At 40.2% G+C, this 27,665-nt stretch overlaps 1 protein-coding gene and 1 long non-coding RNA gene across 9 annotated transcripts in view; one reads left to right on the top strand and one right to left on the bottom strand.

The window, feature by feature from the left end:
- The window catches only part of LOC138760519 (transcriptional-regulating factor 1-like), a 306,320-nt gene that overhangs the window by 83,077 nt on the left and 195,578 nt on the right, over nt 1-27,665 (bottom strand). For 5 of the 8 annotated variants that reach the window (XM_069931160.1, XM_069931163.1, XM_069931167.1 and 2 more), the window contains 3 exons: nt 15,877-15,995; nt 9,395-11,076; nt 2,860-2,906 (listed from right to left, as the gene is read on the bottom strand). In XM_069931160.1, the coding sequence (XP_069787261.1) occupies nt 2,860-2,906; nt 9,395-10,783 (1,436 nt within the window). In that variant the 5' untranslated portion in view covers nt 10,784-11,076; nt 15,877-15,995. The remainder of the gene's footprint in view (nt 1-2,859; nt 2,907-9,394; nt 11,077-15,876; nt 15,996-27,665) is intronic. The other 3 variants (XM_069931166.1, XM_069931164.1, XM_069931165.1) reach the window with 3 other exon arrangements.
- On the top strand, nt 296-25,316 carry LOC138760525 (uncharacterized). Its single transcript, XR_011355680.1, has 4 exons — nt 296-896; nt 1,292-1,353; nt 15,475-15,656; nt 25,164-25,316. It is a non-coding gene; the product is annotated as an uncharacterized lncRNA (long non-coding RNA).

Below are 27,665 nucleotides of genomic sequence, written 5' to 3'. Positions count from 1 at the left end.
GGCGCCTCACAGTTTGGCGGGCAGCAACCTCCTTTGAAGAAGACCGCAGAGCCCACCTCACTGACAAAAGGCAAAGGAGGAAAAACCCAACACCCAACCCCAACCAACCAATTTTCCCCTGCAACCGCTGCAATCATGGCTGCCTGTCCCGCATCGGACTTGTCAGCCACAAACGAGCCTGCAGCTGACGTGGACTTTTTACCCCCTCCATAAATCTTCGTCCGCGAAGCCAAGCCAAAGAAGAATGAATCACTATAATATTGAAGATACAATATGCCACATATGCCACAAAAAACCTAATTCTCAGTTCTTAATCACATTTGGACTGCTAAAAATTTATTTCCATGCACTGAAAATCTATGATTACAAAAATCATTAACTGCACTACATATCCCTTCATGTACTAAAAATCTTTTTACAAGATCAACACTGAACAAATCAAATATACACAATTAGGATGGGGGTCTGTTACAGAGTTCTGTGTTGTGTATTGGCCTATGTGTTGTATGGTTTTATGTTGAAAAGTGACAGTTTGCCTTAGAGAGCCAAGAAGAAGGTGGACTGCTGAGAGAGTGGGAGACGGACTGAGCATGTGCAGAAAATGAAAAAAAAATTTCTGGAATGATAAACCAGCATTGGGTGGTGCTGTGGAGTGGAAGAAGGCCCAGAGGATGAGTCATGGTCTGGAGGGCAGTTTAGAATGTTGGGATTTCAAAAAGGAGGAACATTCCGAAGGCAGACAGAAGGATCTGGACCAAGCCATTGTTCCTCTCTCTGCAAGTAACACAACACAACTTTGAATTTTGCGCTCTCTCTCTCAAAGATCTTTTGGCTTCAGTTTACCAAACAAACTGAATTTTATTTATGATCTTTGCTTCAGTTGAGATCGAAGTTTTGTGAGTCTTGTGTCTAAGTTTTTCTATGGGCCGGTTGGAAGTATAGCTTAGACTTTGATTACGTGTTATATTTAGGCTGGGAAATTTATTAGTTTTACACTGTTATAGAGATTTGCATAGTAACCAGTGGGCATTGTTATAAAAGGGGGGATTTTGAATTAAAGTTTGAAGGTGAATTTTTTGTTAATAAAGTAATTGTTCATCTTTACCCCTGTGTGATATGCCTTCTTTGTGGTTGCTGGTTTGATTTTGTAACAGGTCTAAATGGGAAAGATAAAGAGAAAAGTTCTTCTCGTTTTCCCAGATCTAACAATAACTAAAATGTTAACGGTTTCTCGTTTCACAGATGTTTCTTAACCTGCTGGATATTTCCAATATTTTCTGTCTTATTTCAGATATTCAACATCTGTAATTTCTTTGATTTTCATTCAGACGATTAAACTGGATGGCCAAAGAGGTAAAGCTTCAAGGAGCATTTTGAAGAAGAGATATATAGAGGAAATGTAGGCAAGAAAGAAAATTTCTGAGCTGAGGGTAACATAAGCTAAACACACATCCACTAATTGATGAGTGAACAAAGCAGATACAAGTGGTTTCTAGAATGGCTCTGCCAGCCCTATCAAATTCTGATTTATAGATTCAATTAATTAAGGCTTCTATCAACTCGAACTAGTTTGTTTCAATAAGTTAATTTATTGAACATTTAAATGGGTATATTAATTACCTTTAAAACTTTTTCAGTTTTGAGTAAAGCTGTCGCTTACACACATGTGACAAAATGTAAATACTTCCAGTATGAAAGTTTTTGAAGATACAAACTTTCCCCCACTGTGACAAATTTCTACGTTGATCAAATTCCTAAGTTTTGTATGCTGTCATCAGTGAACTCTTTGTTCGTAAGTTGGAAACAAATAAAAACACTTCATGGGGTAAGATCCCAGAAATAGCTATGTCAAGAGGGCAGCAGGATACAGCAAGAGTGAATATGTTCAGCACTCCCAGCTCTGCTCGACTGGACCTAGCTCCTGATTATTGTGTCTCAGTATGTGGTGGGAAAGAAGAGAGGGCAAGGAGAATGGCATTGTTTCCACTCGGCAGATGATGTCTGCAGCCCCACAGCAGCCAGCAATCCATCCTGCTGGTTGCTCAAATGTTCAGTTGTATGTGCAGAGTGTGCAAGTTCAGCATTTGTAACCTCGGGAGAACATGTATTAAAACTGCATTTGGTTTCATCAAAAAGTTGTGGAAAGGACAAACTGCAATTCAAGGGTCCAAAATGCAGTTTGTCTAACCTAGCTGGACCTGTCAAATTCTTTTAGGGTTAAACAATGTCTTAATGCTTTCATAATTAATTGTATTTTAAAAGAATCAAAAAATGGCAATGAAAATGTCACCAATTCTGCAAGAGGCTATTTAACCATGGAAAGCAAGTCTGGAATAAAGTGATGTCGGGACATGCTCTGGTTAAGAAGCACAGAAATAAATGTGGTTGAAACGTCAGAATTTTTCTGTTTTCTTGAGGGGGAGTTTCACACAGAGAGTGGTGGGGGTATGGAACGAGCTGCCAGCTGAAGTGGTGAAAGCGGACTTAGTTTCAACATTGAAGAAGAATTTGGACAGGTACATGGATGAGAGAGGTATGGAGGGCTATGGACTGGGTGCAGGTCAGTGGGACCAGACAAAACAAATGGTTCAGCACAGACTAGAAGGGCGGAAGAGGCCTATTTCTGTGCTGTAATGTTCTATGGTTCATTGAATAATGTGCAGAATTAGCTTTAGTTTTACTTTTTTTTTAACTTAATTGAGGCACTGCTTATGTTGTTAAATGAGAAGGATTTTGTGAGAAGCAAACTTGATATGTTAAGTTCCCAAGCCCAAGTGATTTCACACCAAAAGAGCTTTCTATTGTATTAATAGAAGAACTTGCCAGATTGCAAAATAATGGAATAAAACAACTTAGTACCTGTATTCAATGGTTAAGTCCCCTTGCTTGATGTCAGTCAGAGGAATCTGTAACATAAATAAACACATCCATCCGTCTTTTTCATCATAACATACCCTAAATAATACAACATCCTCATGTTTGAACAAATAATTGAGCAAAATGAAATATACTTATTTTGCAAAAACAAAATGGAGCAAAGACACCTCTCGCTTAAAATCTCTCTATGTAGATAGTCAACATTATTCTTCATATCACAATTTACTCCAAGGCCTTATGACCTTCCTCCCCACATTATTAGGAAGGTGTGGTTGAACACCTTGTGAAAGTCCAAACACATATCAGCCTTATCTATTCTGCAAGTTACAACCACAAAAAGTACCAAGTAAAGTCAAACATGATTTCTCTTTCATAAATCCACATTCATGTCTATGCTATGATCCTTTATTTTTAAAAAAAGGGAGTCCTGGCAAGATAAGTATGGGTGTTAACAAGTTTACTATAGAACTGCAACAGAGTAATCTTATATTGGACCATGAAATAACTATGTCCAAATATAATTCATCCAGTCATCACAAGCTCAGAGGGAAAGCATGCTCCAATTCACTGACTTACTCAGCAGTCGTGAACCAATTATTTGAAGAAGGAAGCCTGTGCAGCAAATCGAATTCTGCTATTATTCTGTACTACTCCATTCTACTAAAATAGTTTCCCTCCATCGGCACTCCAACACCACACCAGAAAGTGGTGATAACCCTACTTAATAAAAGTATTTTAGTTCAACACAGAACGGACAGGCCCTTCATCCCTCGATATTGTGCTGTCTCATATGTTCCTTAAGAAAATACTAAACCCTCCCTACCCCTTAACCCTCTATTTTTCTTCCATCCATTATCTGTCTAGGAGTCTCTTAAATGGCCCTAATGTTTCAGCCTCCACCACCAACCCTGGTGAGGTATTCCAGGCACCCACAACTCTGCATAAAAAAATTTTCCCCTTATGTCTTCCCTCCCTTCACTTTGTACTCATGTCCTCTGGTGTTTGCTATTCTAGCCATGGGAAACAGGCACTAGCTGTCCACCCTATCTATGCCTCTCATAATCTTGAAGACCTCAAAGTCTCCTCTCATCCTTATACAATCCAAAGAAAAAGTGCCCAGCTCTGCTAACCCTGCCTCATAAGACTTATTTTCCAATCCAGGCAACATCCTGATAAATCTCCTCTGTATCCTCGTCATAATTTCCACATCCTTCCTGTAATAAGGTGACCAGAACTGAGCATAACACTCTCAGTGTGGTCTCACTACAGATTTGTACAGTTGCAACATGACCTCTCTACTCTTGAAATCAATCCACCTATTAATGAAGCCCAGCATCCCATAGGCCTTTTAACTATCCTATCAACCTGTGCGGCGATGTTCAGGGATGTAAGGATTTGGACCCCAAGGTCCCTTTATTCATCCACACTCTTAAGTAACCAACCATTAACCCTGTATTCAGCCTTCTGGTTTGTCCTTCAAAATGCATCAACTCACACTTATCCATATTGAACTCCATCTGCCACTTTTCCGCCTAACTTTGTATCCCATCTATATACTTTTGTAACCTTCAACAATCTTCAGCTCCATCCACAACTCCACCAACCTTCGTATCATCCACAGACTGACCCGTCCAGGTCATTTATTTTTTAAAAAATCACAAAGGGCAGGGGTCCCAGAACAGATCCTTGCAGCCCTCCACTAGTCATTAGGCAGAATACTTCCCTTCCACTACTAATCTCTACTTTCTACCTACAAGCCAATTTTCTGCTTAGATCCCATACCTCCAAGACTTTCTGAACGAGTCTCTGTCAAATGCTTACTAAGAACCATATAGACCACATCTACTCCCTTACCATCATCAATTTCTTTAGTTACCTTCTCAAAAAAGCTCAATTAGCCTTGTGAGGCATAACCTTTCCTTCACAAAGCCATCCTGACTACCCTTGAGTAGACTGCACTTCTCCAAATGCTCATAAATCCTATCCTTAAGAATCGTCTCCATTAGTTTGCACACCTCTGACGTCAGACTCACTGATCTATAATTCCCAGAATTCTCCCCATTACTGTTTTTAAACAAGGGGACCACATTTGCCATTCTCCAATCCTCTGGCACCTCCCCTGCGGCCATAGAGGTCTAAAAGATCATAGCTAATGCACCACCTATCACTTCCCACAACAACCTGGGATATATCATGTCTGGCCCAGGGGACATCAATTTTAATGCTTTTAAGAAGGTCCAACACTTCCACTTCCTTAATCTCAACAATGTCGAGCACACAAGCCTGTTCTCCAACCTCACCCTGATCAAGGCCCTTTTCTCATGTGAATACTGAAGCAAAGTATTTATTTAGGACCTCCAGGCACACGTTGCCTTATTTTTTCTTTATCAGCCCACCTTCATTCTCATACATCATCCTCCTGTTCCCAAGACAGTCATCAAGAAAAAAAATTAATATCCATGTGAAATGCTCATTACATTATCAAACTTTATAATTCAAGTAATTCTGTTAAACAGGTAGCAATGTGAAGAATATATCAACTAATTAGGTAAAAGCTTCTCATCTTGAATGACAAGAGATTAAGAGTTCAAACTTCATACAAAATTGTTCTCAAATCTTATGCATAACAGATCTTATAAGAAAGTCCCATGTTATCATCTGTTGGCAATGGAACATTGAAGGTGATTATACCAAAGGCCAAATAATATGAATTTAAGCAAGACGATACAAAACCCTCAGGTAGAACTAAATTTAAGACCTAGAAATATGGCTGTAGAAGAAGATGGTGCACCATTTTTCATGGCAAGGGAATAAGACATAGAGCTTATAATATGAATATGAAGGGAATGAAAGCAGAAAATACCAAAATCAGGAGGTCTTGAAACAGAATAACTTTGGTCTACATCAGCTATTCTCAACCATTTTTTTTGGCTATGGCCCTTCGGACTTTGCTCAAAGTTTATGGGTTTCCTTCCCTATAAAACAGTCAAGTTTAGTTGGTTTATGTACTTCTCTCCAACCGAACGCCTAAAAAAACCAAAAAAAAAATTTTATGAGTTCAGTCCATGGCCCCCTTAAATGAGCTCTGGCCCCCAGGGTGGCTGAATGCCCCCCACCCCTCACCCATTGAGAATGGCTGGCATAATGTCCTGTGTACTCTCTTTTGTTCTCAGAATGTGGCTGACATTTGTGGTGAACAAAATAACATTTCTGAAATTTTCCTTTCTCATGCTATAGGCCAGTATTATGCATCCATTGGATAGTACCACCTGCAACCTCAGAACATTTGTTGTGGAGGTAAAACACAGGATTCTGTTGACACCATGGTTAAATGAAAAAAAACCCACAAATGCTGGAAACAGGTCAAACAGTGCCTTTATCAAGCCCGAAACATTGGTGATGTATCTTCCCCTTTGCTACATAAAGGCACTGTTTGACCTGCTGAGTTTCTCCAGCATTTGTGTGTTTTTTTCATTTGTTGTGGAGAAGTGGATGTGGAGTTTGATTGTATACATATTAATAAACCAAGCTCCTCCATCCTAGAGTGTGTTAAGTCTTCCAGTTTTTACAGTTTGATTAACCCAGATAATCAATGAATATTCAAAAGAACTCCTAGTTTGAGTAATGTGAATTGCAGAGAGGGTCAAAACTGACAAAAAGTCAGTGGTTAAAAGGCTAACCTGTGCTCCAAATGAAAATGATCTGGTCTGAATGGGAGAAGGAAATAGAAGTGAAAATCCTGCATTCCGCCCCAGATATAGAAGTAGAGTATGAATATTAGATGGTCACAAATGTTACACAATGATGAATGAGAGAGAGAGAGAGAGAGAGAGAGAGAGAGAGAGAGAGAGAGAGAGAGCGTTACGTGGCTTTGACTGTGATTTTGAACTCAATGTGGCAAATAATAGATTATAAATGCATCCAATAAACTTGTGCAGAAATGAAAATATAGAGTTGACAATGGAAGTTCAATTAGTAGTATTGGTATTTAAAAGGCAGACAATAAATTTAATCAGAAAACAAAATAAACCGAACAGAGTCTGTGATTTTGATATTTGCATGAGTTGTGAATGAAATTAGATCAAATAGTCTAATCAATAATTATTATTGCCTCACAAAGTATTAAGAATCAGTTATAATTTCACTTGAGGCTAATTCAGGATTTGCAGATAAATGCAGTATTCCTACAGAGTTCTCCATAATATTTTTTCCCTTTATTTGTCCCTGTTTTAAATTTGTAATGAATCAATTCACATGCAATTAAAGTACTCATTCCAGATTTTATTCAAGGTTATTTCTATACATTTTGATTTGACCATGTTATTACAGCACTTTTTATAAAGTCCCCTCATTTCAGGGCACCATAATGTTTGGGACATTTCACTTCACTCACTTTGTGAGTACTCAGGTATGTTCAATTGTTTCAATGGTAGAGGTATAAGAGAGCTAGGCTTACTTCTAAGCTTTTGATCACTTTTGGCATCCATTCTTACCATTTTTCAACATGAGAACTTGAGTTGTGAAAATGAAAATCAAAGAAGCCATTATGAGGCTGAAAGACAAAAATAAATCAGTACATCGAACACTACAACACAGTATGGACTCTTTGGCCCTCAATGTTGTGCCGACCCATATATTTCTTAAAAAAAGTATTAAATCCACCCTACCCCATAACCCTCTATTTTTTTTTCGTACATTTGGCTGTCTTAAATGCCCCTAATGTTTCAGCTTTCCTCACCATCCCTTGCAAGGCATTCCAGGCATCCATAACTCTCTGCGTAAAAAACTTACCCTAATGTCTCCCCTAAACTTCCCTCTCTTCACTTTGTATATACGTCCTCTGGTGTTTGCTATTCCTGCCCTGGGAAACAGGTGCTGGCTGTCCACCCTATCTATGCCTCTCAATCTTATAGACCTCTATCAAGTCTCCTCTCAATCTTCTATGCTCCAAAGAGAAAAGTCCCAGTTCACTAACCTTGCCTCATAAGACTTGTTTTCCAATCCAGGTAACATCCTGGTAAATCTTCATAGTTTCCATATCCTTCCTATAATGAGGTGACCAGAACTGAACACAAAACTAAGTGTGGTCTCACCAGAGATTTGTAGAGGTGGAACATGACCTCTCTACTCTTGAACTCAATCTCCCTATCAATGAATCCCAGCATTCTAACTATCCTATCAACCTGTGTGGAAACCTTGAAGAATGTATGGATTTGGATCCCAAGGTCCCTCTGTTCATCCACACTCTTAAGAGATATCATTCAAACCTTAGGATTACCAAATAGCGAACTGGTAAGCTCAGTAATCACAGAGAGACTATTAAGCCAAGGAAGAGCTCCATTGCTAATGACAGAAATACAAGGCCGCCAGATGCAAATCACTAGTTAGTCACAGAAAGGATGGCCAGATTACAGTTTGCCAAGAAGTATTTAAAAGAGCCTGCAGAATTCTGGAAAAAAGGCTTTGTGGACAGATGAGACCAAGATGAACCTGTATCAAAGTAATGGCAAGAGTAGTGTGTGGTGGTGTAAAGGAACTGCCCAAGATCCAAAGCATACCATCTTACCTGTGAAATAGTGTGGTGGGGTGTTATGGCCTGGACATGTATGGCTGCCACAGATACTGGTGCACTTATCTTCATTGATGACGTAAGTGCTGACGGCAGTAACAAAATTAATTCTGAGGTGTATAGAAACATCTTTTCTGCTCAAGTTCAAGCAAATTCCTCCAAACTCATTGGATGACACTTCATCCTGCAGCAAGACAATGGTCCCAAACATTCTGCTAAAGCAACAAAGGTGTTTTTCAAAGCTAAAAACTGGATAATTCTTGAATGGCCAAGTCAGTCAACCGATCTAAATCCAATTGATTATGCCTTTCACATGAAGAGAAAACTGAAGGGGACATGCCCCCAAAACAGACAGGAGCTGAAAATGGCTGCAATAGAGGCCTGGCATAGCATGACCAGAGGAGATGTCTATGAATCGCAGACTTCAAGCAGTCTTTGCATGCAAGAGATATGCCGCAAAGTACTAAACATGACTCATTTAAAATACATATCAATCCTCTGATGCAAATGTTATGGTGCCTTGAAATGAGGGGATTATGTATAAAAAGTGTAATTTCAACATGGTCAAACCAAAATGTACACAAATACCCTTTAATAAAAATTGGAATGTGCACTTTAATCAGATGTGAATTGCTTGGTTACAAATTTAAAAGTGTGGCGCACAAGGGCAAATAAAAGAAAAATGTGTCTTTGACCCAAACATTGGGGGTGGCATTGTTATTCTATAAAACCGCTATCTTTCATCTTCTGCACATTCACTCAGGTTAATAACGCTAAAGTTTGCAAAGAGATTAAAATGATTTTTTGTTTAAATATATACAAAGAATATAAAATAAGCATCTTTTTAATGAATACCCTGCTAAAACAACCTGCTAACACACTTGAACAACTGAAAGACAGCAAAAATACTTTTTCTAGCTCAAAATTTTAATTTGTCTGAAATTTTACCTGAGACCATGTATGATTATGAAATTGCTGTTGAGATACCTTGGCAGGTGCATGAGGAATATTAGGTGGCACTAGAAGATTCCTTTGAAGTACCATGGGAGCCCCAGGATGACTCATCTTACTTAGCTCCCGATTCGTCACCTCATCTGTAACCACTGAGGAAGAGGTGCTCGAATGGAGGCCATGAGGAGTCTGGATCCGACTTTCAGCGAGGAGTGGTTTCTGTTGCATAGTTTCTTCTTGCTGCGGATGCAACTGATTTTGCTGGTACACATGCCGATAGTGCGGCTGGTCTTGATAGAAATACTGAGAGGGCGCAGCCATCTGAATATGTTGGGAAGGGTGTGAATGTTCTTGGGAGTATTGTGGCTGCTGCATGGACTTGTGGCTTTGGTCTCTGTGGTAAGATGGCGGAGGCTGCATCTGCTGCTGCTGGAACTGGCACAAGATCTGCTGCGGCTGATAGAACTGCATTGAATGCATGTGGCACTGTTGCTGCTGCATGTCCGGCACTGACACATGCTGCTGGGATTGTGGCTGATGTACAAAATATTGTTGCTGTGGTAGTTGCTGAATTGGTTGAGACGGCACCTGCTGAGGCGGTAGCTGCTGAACAGGTGGCTGTGCGTGCTGTAGCATTGGCTGCTGCTGTGATTGCATGTGCGCCAACTGCTGCAGCTCGAAATACATCTGCTGCTGCTGGATGGCTTGCAGTTGTTGCTTGGACTGTGCAACCGGAAAGCCATGGTGCATTTGCTGCGTTGGAGCATGCTGAAATCTCTGCATTGGATGTACGGCAGCCTGTTGCTCAGCCGGAGCTTTCTGCGACAATAGTTGTCGGAGGGCGCGATCCCGAACACTCTCAACCGCTGTAGCCTGGCTGGGCAGGCTTGAGGGAGCATTGTTTGCTTGTTGCATCATGGGGTTGCGATTGGTAAAAGCCTGTGTGAAGGAGTCCAATTTGTGCAATACGTCACTAGGCATTTTCTGTGACGATGTGTCATTTACCGGAGAAGAAAATCCATATGAATATCCTTCAGGGGCACTGGCCTGAGTAGCTGCGGTCCACATCATAGAGGGATTACTAAGGTCACTCTGCATTTGAATATGATTGCCAGCACTGGAATGAGCCCAATTATTTGGCCTCCGGGGTTCTATCATAAGGCTCTTGGTAACAGCAGGAAGAGACCCTGCTCCTGCAACTTCCCTTGAATCTGAAGGAAAATGAGGAGAAGCTGGAGAAGACTGAGATGCATCCATGCCTGTAGATCCATAGCTGTGATTCATATTTTCACTCAGCGGGCTGGATTGTGGCTGTTGCGGATAGTACCTGTTTTCCGTGTTATTGATGGTGTGATTAGATTTAAAGGGGGCTTGGTCTCCCATCATTTGTTCCTAAGGCAATTCAATGGTTAAACCACAAATAGATTGCCAAATTCCTTGTAAGATATCAGAAAAAAAAAATCAAAAAAAGGCTTGGAATCCTCAAGTTCCCTGAGAAATATATATTACTTCTAAAAACGTATTGATTTCAACGTGCTAATGCAATTTTCCCATCGTTTCTTGTCTGTAATTCTGAGTCTCGTTATCAAGTCAAGAAGAACCTGGATTGATGCATCACATCTTGATTAAAATGGCTGTAGCATTTCACAAAGCTGTCCACTGAAAGCCAAACCTCATACCTGCAATGAAAGTAAAAAAGAAATCAGTGGCAAAATGACACTTTTCTGTTAAACATTTTGGTACTCATTATGGTTAGGGCTACTTGATCAGGAAAGTAAACTTGATTTACATGTGGTCATTTCTAGCACACCAAGACACAATGTAAAATTTCCTTTATTCTAGCCTGACAAAGTGCATTAGCCGTAAGAAAAACTGTTGTGCACCAGTGAGAAAAAAGTTAGAAAACATGCCACAAAATTATAACCTTGAGCAAGTTTAAAACTGAAGGACATAGATTTAAGATGAGAGGGGAAAGGGTGGCATAGCGGTTAGCACAATGCCTTAACAGCACCAGCGATCAGGACTGGGGTTCGAATCCCACGCTGTCTGTAAGGAGTTGGTACAGTCTTCCCATGTCTGCGTGGATTTTCCCTGGGGGCTTCAGTTTCCTCCCACCCTCCAAAACGTACCAGGGGTATGAATTGGGTGGCACGGGCGCGTGGGCGGAAAGGGCCTGTTATCGTGCTGTATGTCCAATTAAAAATTTAAAGGGACCCAAGGGGGACCTTCATTAGACAGTTGGTACTAGATATGTGCAATGAGCTGCCAGAGGAAGTGGTAAGACAGGAACAAATTCAACATTTAAAAGATATTAACTGAGCTATATGGATAGGAAAGGTTCAGAGGAATATGGATGAGTTCAGGTCAACAACTTAATCAGCTTAGACAAGATGGTGTAAAACTGGAAATTCATGCTAGTTTTTTCACTGGTTGGTCCAAACAGATCTCAGACTGGAGTGAAAACACAAAACTGGAGAAACTCAGGAGGTCAAACAGCAGACTTTATACAGCAAAGATAAAGATACATCACCTCTTTGCTATATAAAGTCCACTGTTTGACCTTCTGAGTTTCTCCAGCATTATGTTTTTACTTCAACCATGGTGTCTGCAGAATTTTGTGTTATACTTCACATCATTGACTGGAACAATTCATCCTCAATTCACATTGTATGGGGAGGGCCTCTGCCATACATTTAAGGGTGATGCAGGTGTTGAGGGTTGGGTGGGAGGGAACTGGGAGGCGCCCTTGATTTTCTTCAATCAGAGCTACATTTGAATCCAAGTCTTTGAGATGAAAAGCCAATTCCTCACAATTTAAACCACACTCCCGAGCAAGACTTCAATTTTTAAAAATTCTGATGTGAACATAGTTATATAACCATCAGCAGATTGTTTTGGATAGTATCATCAATTTCAAAAGCTTTTCAGAGGTCACTTAATTAACTCTAAATTTCAGGTAATTTTTTTTCCTTGGTGTCCGGTGGAACAATGGGTGGATTTTGTGACAGGAATGCTGGAGATTCTATCAGCTCTCACTGTAATTGTGAAATCCAGTGAACACCATCTGATGTGTGCACATGCACAGGTTAAGGCACAGGAATTTGTTGTACCAATTGCCATATTCATACAGATGCCGATTTCTCACTGGGTGATCAGGGTCTAGAAGTTCCTTGGCAATGGGAAAGGTGCATTAACTCTGTGAAATACAGTCAGCCGAAGTATGATTTAGTCTCTTCTAAAGTCAAATTCAATTGCAAATGTGGTCCAGAGTTATGCATTCAAGAGCTGCCCTGCATGGTTCTTGATCTCAGTCCCCAAATGCAGCGAGGGAAGGAAACCACACATGTCTAAGACATAGAACAACACAGGAACAAACTCCTTGACCCATGTCTGTGCCCAACATAATATCCAAATCAAACTAAAGCTCTGCTCCAATCCTTTCTCATCCATGTGTTTATCTAGAAGCCTCCTGGATGTAACTAATGCTCCACACCCTCTCCTGGCAGTCTCCTGGCCTTCTCTCTGTAAAAATAAAACTTGCCATGCATATCTGCCTTAAAAATTCCTCCACCTCATCTTGAATATATGCTCTCCAGTGTTTGGCTGTCCATCCATTAATGCCTCTCATTATCTTATAAACTTCTATCAGGTCTTGCCTCAATCTCCTGCACTCCAGAGAAAACGATTCAAGTTTGTCCAATCTCTCCATGATTCATATGCTCTAAACTAGGCAACATCCTGTAAACCTCTTCTGTACCCTTTCCAAAGCCCCCACATACTTCCTGTAATGGGGCAACCAGAATTGCACATTGTAGAGCTCGTCGAAAGAATCAAACACTTGTTGATCCAAACCAAGGTTTTTATTAGCAAAAGACAGGAGCTCTTCACAGGTGGCCGACCAGTTCGGAATGATCCGATCTGGCTAGGGACACAACCCTTTAAGGCCCAGACGGTAGGCGTGGCTTAGCTCTCAGCCAATCGCTGTAAGCACAGTCTAGATACTGTAACTATATACACAATATACATTGGTGATAGATCTGTACTATCACATTCACCCCTTCTTGGAGAACTGACCCTGGAAAAAAAACCAAAAAAAAACGAGGGAGAGAATGAAAGGAAGGGGTAGGTTAAGGACTGTAGCGGTCAGGGGGTCTGACCATCCGGCGTGACCGCCACGGTGCCGGGATTGGGGTCGCTGGAGTGGTGCCGCCAGCGGGCTCGTCGGGTGCGACCGCTCCTTCGCTCAATTCCCCAGTTGTCTTGTCGGCAGGGTGGCCCGGGTCGTTGGGGAGCTGTTGGTCCTTTTGTAGCGGCACGAGGCCTGGGGAATAAAGAGTTGGGGAAGGTTGGGTTGGGGGTTTGCTGGGTCTACCGCGTCCTGAGCTAGGTCCCGCACCGAAACAGTATCCTCCCGCCCGTCTGGGAACTCAACGTAGGCGTAACGCGGGTTTGCATGGAGTAGAGTCACTCGGTCGACCAAGGGGTCGTTCTTTGAGTGCCGGACGTGGCGTCGCAAAAGGACGGGGCTAGGGACGATGAGCCATGCCGGTACAGTGGTTCCTGATTCGGATTTCCTTGGGAAAAGGATCATTCTTTCGTGGGGGGTGGCATTTGTTGCGGTACATAGGAGGGAGCGGAGGGAGTATAAGGCACTAGTGAGAACCTCCTGCCAGTGAGAGGTGGGGAGACCTTTAGACCGGAGAGCCAGTGTAACCGCTCTCCATATGGTGCATTCTCCCTCTCGACCTGGCTATTACCACGTGGGTTATAGCTCGTGGTCCTGCTTGAAGCGATACCACACTCCAGAAGGTACTGTTGCAGCTCTGCGCTCATGAATGAGGACCCCCTATCACTGTGGATGGAATTGGGGTCTCTGGTCTACGATGAGATGAAGAGGTTTGAAATCTTCTGTGTTGCAGCAGTTAAAGCTGCTTTCACTATTTGATAAACCTTTTGCTAGAGGATTCCACATGAACCAAACCCTCTTGATAAGAGAAATGTAGCATTCAATATTTCACTGGCTGTACTTTTGCCTTTGAATCAAAAGGTTCCAAGTTCATGAGACCACTCTAGAGACTTGAGGTTTTAAAATTTCAGACTGATCATTAAGTGCAGTACTGAGGCAACAGCATACTTCTGGTTTGTAAGGTGCAAGAATTACAACCTGAATCTCAATATGGACAAGACAAAGGAGATGATCGTGGACTACAGGAGAACCAGGAACGACCACCCTCCTTTATACATTAATAACAGTAGTGGAGAGAGTGGTGAGCACCAAGTTTCTCAAAGACCTCTAACAAGTGACCCATCCTGGACACACATCACCTCACTTGTCAGGAAGGCACAACCGTGACTGCACTTGCTGAGAAGACTGAGGCGGGCAAGGCCACCAGCCACCATCCTGTCAACTTTCTAGAGGAGTTCTATCGTGAGCGTCCTGGCCTGCTGCCACAGTGACGTACAGTTGCTCTAAAGAAGTGAATTAGAAGTCAATCTTATAAGATCAGCAGAGAGGATCACTTGGGTCTCCCTCCCCCCCAACACTGATGTTATTTACCAGGTTTGTTGTTTGAAGAGGGCTCGCAAACTTGTTGATGACTCCTACCATGGTTGGCATAGCAATTAGCGCAATGCCTTTACAGGGCCAGCAAACGAGATTGGACCTGGATTTGAAACCTGCACAGTCTGTAAGGAATTTGTACGTTCTCCCCGTTTCTCCAGGAGTTCCAGTTTCCTCCCACTGTTCAAAAACGTGCTGGGAGTGTGGGTTAATTGGGAATATTGGAGGTAAATTAGGTAGCATGGACTTGCGGATTGAAATGGCCTGTTACCATGCTATATGTCTAAATCAATAAATAAATACCATCTCGCATACAGCATCTTTCAGCTACTCCAGTTGGGAAAGAGATACACAAGTATCAGAGCCACAACCAGCAGGCTGAGAAACAGCTTATTCCCACAGGCAATGAGACGGCTGATAGAAATACTCCGACACTATTATTGATTCAATGATATTTAATTATTTATGCATATGTATCGTACGTTTGTATGCATTATGTCTGGTCGTGTGTTTCCAGGTTTTTTGCATTGAGGACTGGAGAACACCATTTCGTCGGTTTGAACTTGAACAATCAGAGGCCTAATAAACTTGAACTTGATCTGCCTTCCAGATGAGTTATTGAACAGCAGCCATGACCGTATCTCAGCTGGACCTAGACTGCATGATACTGATCTGAAGGATAAAGGAAATTTGCCCAAGGTCCTGAAAAATATTAAGCTCACAATAATTCAACGTCTATAAATATTAACTTCTGCAATATCGTTAAAAACTCCCAAGTGTACTTTTAGAATTGATGAATATCCTTTTTTTTTTCAAATTAAATCACAAAAGCATCCTTCTCTCCTTGGTCATATCAACTTCTCTACAAGTGAGAATCCTGGAGGATACGTTGTCTAATAGCATCAAGCAAATGACTTACTAACTGAAATGGTTTTCATGCTCACTCTGCTGCCAAAAATGATGAAAAATAGATGGATGACGTTGAGGAGTGCAAGGATGTTGCTTGGCATTTAGCTCACATTGAAGAGCTATCATTACCTGCAATAAAATGAAAAGATATTGTTTAAATTGGTCAGGCTTTGAACCAAAACACAATTCTATACTGGTTGCCAAACCAAATAAAGGGGGTGGGGGGGAAACTATCCATAACCTGCAAATCATTTTAATATCAATTGCATTTATTTTGAAACAATTAATTTTTAAATTTGCAACTCAGTGACAAAGACAAGAAATGAAAATTTGCAATCAACTTTATAGCTAATTATACTTGGCTTTGGATACATCTTTGTGAAGCTTCATTAACATATGAAGGTGAACAGAGAACGTGGACACTAATTCAGCCACCTCTTCTAAAATAATGCAAACTTGCTGCTTCAGCATAAATTCACCCTTTGATACATGGAGCCCCTTATTTGACAGTAAAAAATTCCACAAAAACTTCTGTTGAGATTTTGCATATCTCTATAAAATTTCCTCTCAATCCCCTTTATTCCAAGGAAGTAGCCCCGGCTTCTCCAGCCTAATCTTGTGGTTGGGGGTTGCTCGTCTCTGGGAACATTCCATTCCATTTTGCATTCCCTGCGGGACCTTTACATTCTTCCTCGTGCATCTCGAGCAGAAATGAATGCAATAATCTACTGCGGTGGCAATATGTTCAATACTTAAAATGAACCAAAAACTTTCAGATATCCTTCAATGGGATCTTCTAAACTTTAAACTTCTACCAGCAAGAGGGATATAGTAGGAAGGACTGAGAAATTGGAAGAAGCTGTGCAGTTTGAAAATATGCTTCAATGTAACAGATCAACACAGTAATAGGGCTGGCTAAATGGCTGGAAAAAAACGACAGGTGGATAGGAAAATGCCAAGCAAGGGGAAGTAGGACTAACCAATGGGCCCCTTGGTTGGAGTGGATAGGTTGGGCTAAAGGGCTGTGTAGCTCTACAGCTCTATTCAGACTCATATCATTGTACATCTTATATAAATCATGTGACAGACCACATGACTTGCAGCAAACAAGGTTGACAGTACAAATCTCCCAATTTTATAAAGTGCATACATTTACATACATACAGTACCCTCCATAATGCTTGGAACAAAGGCATATTTTTCCCTTTATTTGCCCCTGTGCTCCACAGTTTAAATTTGTCATCAATCAATTCACATGTGATTAAAGTGCACATTCAGATTTTATTCTAGGTTATTTGTACAAATTTTGGTTTGCCAGGTGGAAATGACAGCATTTTTAAACGTAGTCCCCTCATTTCAGCGCACCAAAACATTTGGGACATTTGGCTTCACAGGTGTTTATGCGTACTCAGGTATGTTTAATTGCTTCACTGGTGCAGGTATAAGAGAGCTAGGTTTGCTTCTAAGCTTTTGATTACCTTTGGAGTCTATACATGGGGTTGTACCCAGGGGTGCAGTGCTAACTTTTTAGGTGCCAGAGCTCAACAAGAATGGTGACATGAGGTGCCGTAGCTGCCTCCTGAGGTGCCGGAGCGGTGCTCCGGTGAGCTCCGGCAGCACTGCACCCCTGGCTGTGCCAATGAAAGTCAAAGAAGCAATTATGAGGCAGAAAAATCAGAATACAACAGTAAGAGGCATTGCCCAGACTTTAGGATTACCAAAATCAAAAGTTTGGAACATCATTAAGAAGAATAAGAATACTGGTGAGCTCAGTAATTGCAAAGGGACTGGTATTCCAAAGAAGACCTCCACTGCTCATGACAGAATATAGAAAAATCCACAAACGTATGTCTGACTGATCAGATACACTGTTCAGGAGGCAGGTGTGGATGTGCCATTGACTGCTGTCCACAGAAGCCTTCATAAACAGAAATACAGAAACACTGCAAAACGCAAACCGCCAGTTAGTCACAGAAAGGATGACCAGATTACAGTTTGCCAAGAAATGTTTAAAAGAACCTGCAGAATTCTAGAAAAAGGTCTTGTGGACAGATGAGACCAAAATTAATCTTTATCAGAGTGATGGCAAGAGCAAAGTGTGGAGCCGTAAAGGAACTGCCCAAGATCGAAAGCATAATATTAATAATAACAACGCCGGTACGTTAAGTAATTGCGCTGATTTCAGATTCGTGCAAAACAAAACCCCCATTCACACTGGCACTTTATCCCAGTAATTAACTGTAAATATACCGGTTATTGCGAATGCTTGCAAATTTGGCACGCAGGCGTCAGATCATCCCCGGGGTGATGTCCCAATGAAATGCAAAGAAGCCATTATAAGGCTTGGTTTGCCATGGTTTGCTAATCTTGCAGTATATCTTCTGTATTTCCTTTCATGAAATCTTCTGCACAGTCATCACTGACACAGCCACACCTGCCTCCTGAAGAGTTTTTCTGATCTGTCGGACATACATTTGGGATTTTTGGGGTTTTTCTTCATTATGATGAGAATTCTTTTGTCATCAGAAGTGGAGGTCTTCCTTGGAACACCAGTCCCTTTGCGATTACTGAGCTCATCAGTATGCTCCTTCTTCTTAATGATGTTATTTTGGTAATCCTAAGGTTTTGACGATGTCTCTTACTGTTTTAATCTTGTTTTTTTAGCCTTATAATGGCTTCTTTGCATTTCATTGGTACATCGCCCCAGGGATGATCTGACGCCTGCATGCCAAATTTGCGAGCATTCGCACTAACCGGTATATTTACAGTTAATTACTAGGATAAAGTGCCAGTGTGATTGGGGCTTTTGTTTTGCGCAAATCTGAAATCAACGCAATTACTTAACGTACCGGCGTTGTTGTTATTAATGTTATTATATGATCTGAAAAATTCCGAATTCCAAAAAGTGTCTGGTCTCAAGGGTTCTGGATAAAAGATTATATATATTGTAAGGGTAAAATAAGCCTTTCACATTGAGAGCCCTGTCAGAACAAATTCCAACTTTGATTCTCCTTCCATAGATGCTGGCCGACCTGTTGAGTGCTTCCAGAATTTTTCTTTCTTTTTAAAATATTTTTATTGGTGTTTTAAAATCTAAACAATTGAATGGTACAATTCTACAATGTGCTACAAGATTCAAAACAAGAAAAAAAGTTATACAATATTGTCATCATAAGCAATTCCCGACCACAGAGCACGATCGCAACATCAAAATAAGATTTAACAACAAAGTTTACTTCTCTTCTTTTATAATAATTTTATCAATGTTTATATTATTCACTATTGAACAAAACAGTTATCTATTATATTATCACAATCAAAATAATGAAAAAAGGAATTTTTCATGATCATTTTAGCTTTTCTAACTCTGTAATTCCTTTCCATTATCTGTGGCTCAGTCAGTCACACTCTCACTTCAGATGTGTCCTGGCTTCATCTCATAGCAAAGACCACTGTGCAAGGGTTTATGTTGACACATGTAGACAGCAACATTGTCAGAGATGCATCCTTTTGGATCAGGCATCAACCCGAGTGAACATCTACTCTCTCATGCAGTGAAGGACAAAGAATCACCATTTAAAAATAAGGAGTCATTCTCATAAGCCAGAGTTGAGGCAGACTTTTTTCCTGAGGTTCACGTTCGTTGGAACTCTCTTCCTTAGAGGGTGATGGAAACAGAGTCCATGCAGTTTCAAGGCAGACTTAGATGCAGATGGTTCTCTACTTACGACTGTCCAACTTACGATTTTCAAAGTTACGATGGGCATTATTTTATGATTAAAAATTGTTCTTTTCCCCAGTGTTGAATATAAAGTATTCAATATTTAATTATAAAATAGGCTTTGTTTTAGATTAATTTGCCCAGCTGTAGGCTATGGTAAGTGGTAGGCTAGGCTATGATGTTTGGTAGGGACGGTACTTACAATTTTATTGGAACGTAACCCCCATCGTAAGTCGAGGAGCACCTGTATAGTCACACAGTGTGGAAAGAGGTTTTTCGGCCCCACTTGCCTACGCCAACTAAAATTGTACCATCCACACTCATCCTATATTTGACCCATACTAAACCTATTCATGTATCTGCCCAATTTGTTTCTTAAACATTACAATAGTACCTGCCTCAATCACTTCCTCTGGCAGCCGGCTCCATAAACTCACCCATCTCTGTGTAAAAGTTACCCCTCAGGTTCCTATTAAAATGCTTCTCCCCCACTTAAACCTATGTCCTCTAGTTACTAATTCCTCTGCTCAGGGCAAAGATCTCCCTGCATTCACCCGCTCTAGCCTCCACGAGATCACCCCTCATCCTCATACACTCCCTAGCCTGCACAACCCCCGAGTCCTGACAACATCCTTGTAAATTTCTTATCGATTCCTGATAACAAGGGAGCAAAAGATTTTCACAGATCGGATTTTCATTGACCAGTTTTCTGAAAGCAAATTTTCTGCTTAAAGTTACAGTGCTGTTCATGGGACCTTACTATGTGCACATTTTCTGCCACTGTTCCCATATTTTTTAGGTCATGGCAATTCCTTGCAGTAAACTATTCCGGAGGAATATTTTATCTGTGAGTGTGAAAATGACTTATTGCGAGGTTAGGGCAGTTAGCGCAACGGTATTACAGCGTCAGTGACCAGAGTTCAAATCTGGCGCTTTGTTCGTATGTTCTTCCTGTGTCTGCATGGGTTTCCTCCCACCCTTCAAAGCATATGAGAGTTTTAGGTTAATTGGACAGTTGGGCAGCACTGGCTTGTGTTTCTGTCTGAATTTTAAAAAGTTTGCCTAAATTTTAAAAAAAAATCTGGGATTTGTTAAAACTGCAGGAACCCAGTCATATGTTTCCTAATGGGATGGATGGGCCTGGCAGAAAAGGTCATGATGACACAGAGGAAGCTTTAAGAATGCACATGTCAAACATCCCGATATTTTACTCCAAAAAGAATGGAATACAGGAAATAGAAGTCAAGATATACTATTTAGCGCCTTATTACTCTGTAATAACATGTTATTCCGTGGCATACTGCCACTTTATTGCACCAGATCCACCTGTCTCGATTCCTTTAGAATCATACAGCATGGGAACAAGCCTTTGGCTCGAGGTCCACACTAACCATTGGGTATCCACTTACACTAACACTATACTACTTTCATTCTCTTCACAATTCCCATCAACCTCCCCCAAACTCCATCACTCACCTACACACTTGGGGGAATTTACAATGGACAATTTATCTCAGAACACAAATACCTTTTGGTTGTGGTAGGAAGCTGGAACAACTGGAGGAAATCCATGCAGTGACTCCTTTACAACATACAGACAGCACTGGAAGTCAGGATTGAACCTGGCTCACGAGACCTCTGAATTAGTGGTTCCACTAGCTGCAGCGCTGCACTGTAAAGAAAACCATCTTGGCTTTGAATATTCTCAGCATCCACCATCTTCACAGGTAATCTGCTAGCATATAAGTGGATACATCCCATCGAGCTGATGACTTACATACTAGGGTTTAATTGTGGAGATGTTAGGGCTGAGCATGTATTTTGAACGTAGAACCTCAAACATCTTGCAACTTTGAAGAATGCCTATAAGGACTTCACAAGTAGGTGCTAATTGGACATGCTGTGGAGAAACGGATTATTGTTTTGGAAAGCAACAGTTGAATGAACTCAGAAGATTAGGTCCGGAGTCACAGTCTGAATGCAGTTTGCTGTTCTAAGAGGGTCATGTGGGTTTTCTCTGACAGAGAGAGAGAGAGAGAGAGAGAGAGAGAGAGAGAGAGAGAGAGAGAGAGAGAGAGAGAGAGAGAGAGAGAATTCAGTTCTTCAGTAGCAGCTGGTACTGTAACAGGACAAGCTGGCAAGCTTGTGGAAAAACCCCATTTTGAAGATGTGTTGTGAATTCTTAGTTCAGTCTGGTCAAAGCCCTTGTGGTCCATACAAGAGGAGATGGCTTGCTGCATAATGCTTCACTTGAAATAAGGGAAATGAAAAGGAACTCTGTGATGACCTGAAAGAAAGAGGTTATCATCTGGAAAACCCTGATGGGGCAAATTTCTTCGGCAAGCTGAATGAAAGGATCAGTTTGTTTCTAACGAACAACAAATCTCTCTCTGAAAACCAACAAGAATCTTCCTGAGCGGTAACCATTTACCTTTCAAGCACCAAAGCCTGGTGAACTTCATAAATGTTAAATTCTGTGCACAGTACAAGAATTGCCTGCAACCAGTGAACTTGGAGGAGTTGGAAGTAAGATTGAACTGTGAATCAAATAACTTTTTTTGAACTTATATACACATTACATACACGTGTGCTTATAATTAGAAGGGGGTTAAGTTAATAGTAATAAGTTAAAGTTTGATCCTTTTTCTTGCTTAATGATAATTAATAGCAACTTTTGTTTAAGTAACCATTTGTCTTGATGAATTTCTATTGGTGCTGGGTTTTGGGATCCTCTGGACATTGAATTAACAACAACGAGTTTGACATATACCTTGCATAATATACACCTGCGCCAAAATTCTTACTTACTGCAGCTGAACAGTTTAAAAAAAAGTCATCAGATCTGTAAAAACCTATTGGATTCAATACTGCCCTTCAGGAATGTAAATCTGCCAATTCTGGCCTGAATACAACTCCAGACCCACCAACATGGGAAATTGGGAATTGACAGTGAAGCCTTAGGATCTTTTAAAGCACGTGAGACAGAATCTGCTTGTTTGTTTTTGTGATCTTTATCTGAGATGAAAGTTTAGAAAAACTTGGTCACCTTTAAAACTGAGTGATAGTTAAATATTAAGCCAATTTCCTTCTTTACCAAAAGCAATGGCATAGTTTCACTGGAAGCTTAATTCACAGGAAGGGTTGATTCAATGCTACTGTTTTCTCTTTCACAGCTCCTTCTATCCCTTCCTGTCTTTCATTCCATCTTCTGTTTCTGCCCACCCAGATCTGTGTTCAGGTGCCTTGCCGTTTGGTGACGGTGACCATGTCTCTCTGTCCATCACTCTCTCTGACTCTCTGAATTGTAGTTGTTGCCTCCCCTCTTTTCTAACCATGATGTTAATCCATCTATCATTTTCATTCTCAGTCCGCCTCTGCTTCTTTTTCCTTCCAGCTTTCCAGATGCAAGTCAATGTTCTAATGTATCTCTCTGGATTATGTCCAAAGAATTTTGATTGCTGTTTTCTGATTCTTTTAACTAATGTACGTTTTGTTTTCGTTCTTTGTAGAACTTCCTTGTTTGTTATCCTGTCCGTATATGATATGCATAGCATTCTTCCAAGACAAACCACATCTTTGCGACAGATTCTTTTTTTCAATTGCATTTGTGATGGTTGATGACTTCCAACCATACATCAATATGGGAAGAATGTAGAAGCTGAGAGTTCTCAGGCGATGTCAATTGCTATTTTCTTGTTCGTTAGGATGTTTCACATTTCTATGAATGCTGTTCTTGCTTTTATGCCAATTTCACATTCTGCCATCAGATGTTACCCAAGATCCAAAGTACTTGAAGTTGTGAACCTGTTTCAGGATTTCATGGTCCGAATACAAAATCCTACAATTTTGAATATCAGGAATCTTTGTTATTAACATTACTTCAGTTTTCTTTTTGTTTAAAGTTAGGCCAAGTCGTTTGCTCTCTGTGTTGATGGTAGATACTAATGTCTGTAAATTTACTTCACTGTTTGCTATCAGTTCTGTATCATCTGCATAGCAGAGGTTCTCCTACACTGATTCAAGGAAGGTTATCATGAAGTTTTCACATTACAGGGAGAACAGGTCTGGTGACTGAACATAACCCTGTCTGACTCCTCGCTTTATTAGCTGATATTCACCAATCTCATTGTTTATCTGTATGGCTGCACTTTGTTGCCAACAGAGATTCCTCATTATTCTTCAATTTATTCCATCAATATTAATATCTTTAAGCATTTTCATGATGACTTGGTGTTTCACTGTGTCAAGGGCTTTTGTGTAGTCAATGGAACAGAAGTAGAGGTCTTGTGGTACTTCTATTGACCTTTCAATAATATTCCTGCCAATACAAGTGGTGTTTGATGTTCCCTTGCCTTCGACAAAGCCGCCCTGTTCTTCACTGATCTCTGGTTTAATTTTGTTTCTTATTCTGAGCAGGATGATTCTAAGTAGAGTTTTTGCAAGACGGCTCATTAAACTAATGGTTCTGTGTTGTCCACTCTCTGGTTTCCCTGGTAGTGCAATGAATATGGTCTTTACAAGGTCTTCTGGTACTTTGCCATTGTTATATATTCTATTCAATATGATTGCTAATTTCCCTACGCCAAAATCTTCTAGCACTTCATCCAGTTCAACCGGAATGTTATCTGGTCCTGATGATTTCCCCTTTTGCATTTTATTCATAGCATGTTCCACTTTTTCTTTATTGCTGGGCCTTCGTTGTTGCCAATATCAAAGTTGTCCTCTCAGTCTTTGTCGTCTTATAGATCTTTGATGTATTCTGACCACCTTTGCATTACTTTTCCTTTTTCCATAATTGAAGAGCCATCTTTTGCTTTTGTAAACCCTGATATTACCCAGCTTTTCTTCTGATTTGTGACCTCTTTAATCTCGTCGTGCATGCATTTACCATTGTTGGTCTTCTGCAATTGCTATGAACTCACATTTATCCTGATAGTTAACGCATATTCCGAAATTTGGTCAGGAGTGGAATGAGAGAAATCTTACAAAGGTACCCTTTTAAAAAAAAAAGCTGAATATGTAATACAAAACACATTGGAGGAGAAGACCTTAAAAAAATTGTAACCCTACTGATAACTTTATTCTGTCACATACAAAAGTGAATTTGTAGCAAGTAGTAACCAGGATAAAAATAAGCTTCACCTTAACATGAAGCTCAAATCGACAAGACCTCCATATAATGAAATAAGGATGAAGATGCCTCTAAAAAGCGTGTGCCAGTTATTAAATATAAAGGACACACTGTATGCTTTAGCATGACTTCAGAATGCTTAAGAGCTAGGCCTGAAGATCAACGTACACAACATAAATTTGTTTTTTCATTCCACAGATAACAACTAGCCTGCTAAATGCTTCCAGCAAATGTTATGGTTTCAGATTTTCAACACTTACTGCTAATAATGCTAGAATTAAGACACAAGCTAAGGTTAACTTTTCATAAAGGTTTCTTTGTCCTTGAAGTTGATCTTCTATTTCTGGTTTGCAGAGCTACTCAAAAAATAAATTGCTTTAAAACAAGAATTTTAATTGTACATCAACAATTGACAATTCCTAACTTCTTCCTTCTACACCCACAGGTGTGGCAAATTTAAAATTCCTCCGTGAATACAAGTATCCCATGTTTCTTCTCGAGTTCAGCCAGTAGTTTTCCCTCTGTGTACTGGAGGAAAGTTCTGGGAACAAATTCATTTTGATGTACATTTTACAACCATGAGGAAGAAAGAATATAATGTATGGCTTTTAAATAAAGTAATTGCAGAAACATTTTTAATTATTTGAAATTTATTGCAGGTGACCATGTTTATGATTTTTTTAAAAACATACTAAGACTAATTAAATGTTTCAATTATTATCAGTTTTGAAAGCATCAGGGTCATTCAACAGCATGGACCTTTTTGTCTGTCAAAGGTTATTAAACGGTTCTGTGGGTAGTGCACATTGAGGCTTGCCCTACGTGTCGCTCATGGCGAGGACCTCACTAATTGAGACCAAGATGTTCCTAGGGTGCAAGTTCTTCTTCAGAGCTAGGCACAGATGACTTCTCGATAGACAGTGGTGAATAGATAGAATTTGAATGAATAGAACACAAATATTTTTCATAAAGCATTTTACGAACATCAAAATCCCCTCCAGAAAATCCAATGAACAGAACTATTGGATGTTGTTTCACTGCTGTATTTCACCAACTAGACAGCTGAACCCCTAGAAAAATTTGCCACTTTATCCAGGAGAATGAACCCAACATGTATGTGAAGATTTGGAGATTGAACCCTCGGCATTTGACAGGAAGAGAAAGGAGAAGCAATATGAACAAAGTTGTACCATCTTAAAGCGAACACAGGGTTAGTTCTGCATAAACAATTTTTGAAATGCCAATGTAAAGTTAAAATGCATCCAGGATGCATGCACTACAAAAATAAGAAATACATGTAAGATCATATAAATCACTGATTAAATCCCCACCTTAATGTATGGGTCTGGTAACATTCTCAAGAAAAATTCTAGCTTTTCTTATATCTTGCCTCTACCATCTGCTCTCCTCAACCCTACTGAAAAATACTTCTTCCCCTCACAATTCAAAAAAGATGACGGACTCTTGGAGTGTGCACAGAAGATTCGTTGGAGAGATGAGTCCTGTTATATGGAATGGACAGAGATGCTGAGAATGACAAGAGGAGAATTAAAAGGTTTTCAAAATTGCATGAATACTGGATGCAATAGAAATGTTTAAGATGTGACAAAAGATGATGGGTAGGGAGAGGGAAATGGCATCACAAAGAATATCAAACTTGATTATCAAGGGAAAAAGTTTTACACTGGACTCCACTTTACACCATCAGGTGCTTAACTGCAATAAAAGCACGAAATTGGCTCCAGCTGAAAACCAATATCCTCAAAGCCCAAATGAAGTGAGAACAGTTGGACTACACGACATTAACAAAAAACATTCTTGCTATGTCATGAGTCTGTAGCTTGTGGGCATATTAATCAATCACAATTTGGGCTTCCAACCATTATGGCAAACCATCACCTTCTAGTAGCTTGTCTGTTTTCAAACTTCATTCACCCACTCAAAAAAAATTATCTACATCCTGCTGAATCCCAGCATGTGTATCACTTGCCCATGCAATTGATACACTACCTTTGACACAACTGACTGCACTATCAAGGACATCTTTCATTCATAACTAGCTGTTACCTCTTGAGCAGAAATGTTTCATACCAAGTGAAGCGAAATATTAACTGCTTTTTTGTAAAGTAGGTTTATTCTTAAAACATGAAGCCAACATTTTAAATTTAAATGGTATATTTTTTCACCAGAAATAAATTGCTTTTCTTCAAACTAACTGCAGTCGCGACATTGGTTTTCAACCTACATGCTTATTCAACATTTAGACTATGCAAGAAACACATGCAATATATCTATTTATATAATTTTTTTTGTTGATTGTAGTTGATTAATAACTAATAACTGGGCAAATTCAATGTCTCAAGTGTTAAAGAGCAACGTTAACTGGATAGATTTGGAGTTTAATCAAATCAGCTTCACAACACAAAAGAAAGAACACCTTTAAAATCATTGGGTGATGTTCCCTCATCTTGACAAGGCTCATTTTCTAGTTAGAAACCTAAAAAGGATGCTTGACCCAGACCTTAGTTTTTGTTGACTTTACTTGTTTTGAAGGGAATAAGGATAAAGCAAGCTTTCATAATATAGCCAAGTTAAGTTTGAATACAAATGTTGTCACTTGTATTTCTTTAAAATAACGTAGGGATAAAATAACGTAGAGAAAGTAGTGTTCAGGCCAACAGTTGTTGGAGAGCAAGAAAGCATAAAACTGCTTTAGCAGTCAATCCCTTGTGTCTGTGCCAGCTCTTGGTTGAGCAATCGACAAAGCTCAGTTCACCTGCTGTCTCCTGGTCACAGTGTACATTCCACCTCAGGCTAACATCAGGCTGGCACTGGATGGGCTAAGCAATGTGATCAGCAGCATTGAGACAGTACACCTGATGCCTTCCTGAGCACTGTCGGGGACTTCAACCAGGCCAAGCTGAAGAGGTTTTGCATGGACTACCAG

Source organism: Narcine bancroftii, chromosome 4, assembly GCF_036971445.1.
Source record: "Narcine bancroftii isolate sNarBan1 chromosome 4, sNarBan1.hap1, whole genome shotgun sequence".
NCBI lineage: Eukaryota > Metazoa > Chordata > Chondrichthyes > Torpediniformes > Narcinidae > Narcine > Narcine bancroftii.
The sequence above is the reverse complement of the archived record's forward strand: the minus strand, read 5'-3'. Positions and strand labels throughout refer to the sequence as shown.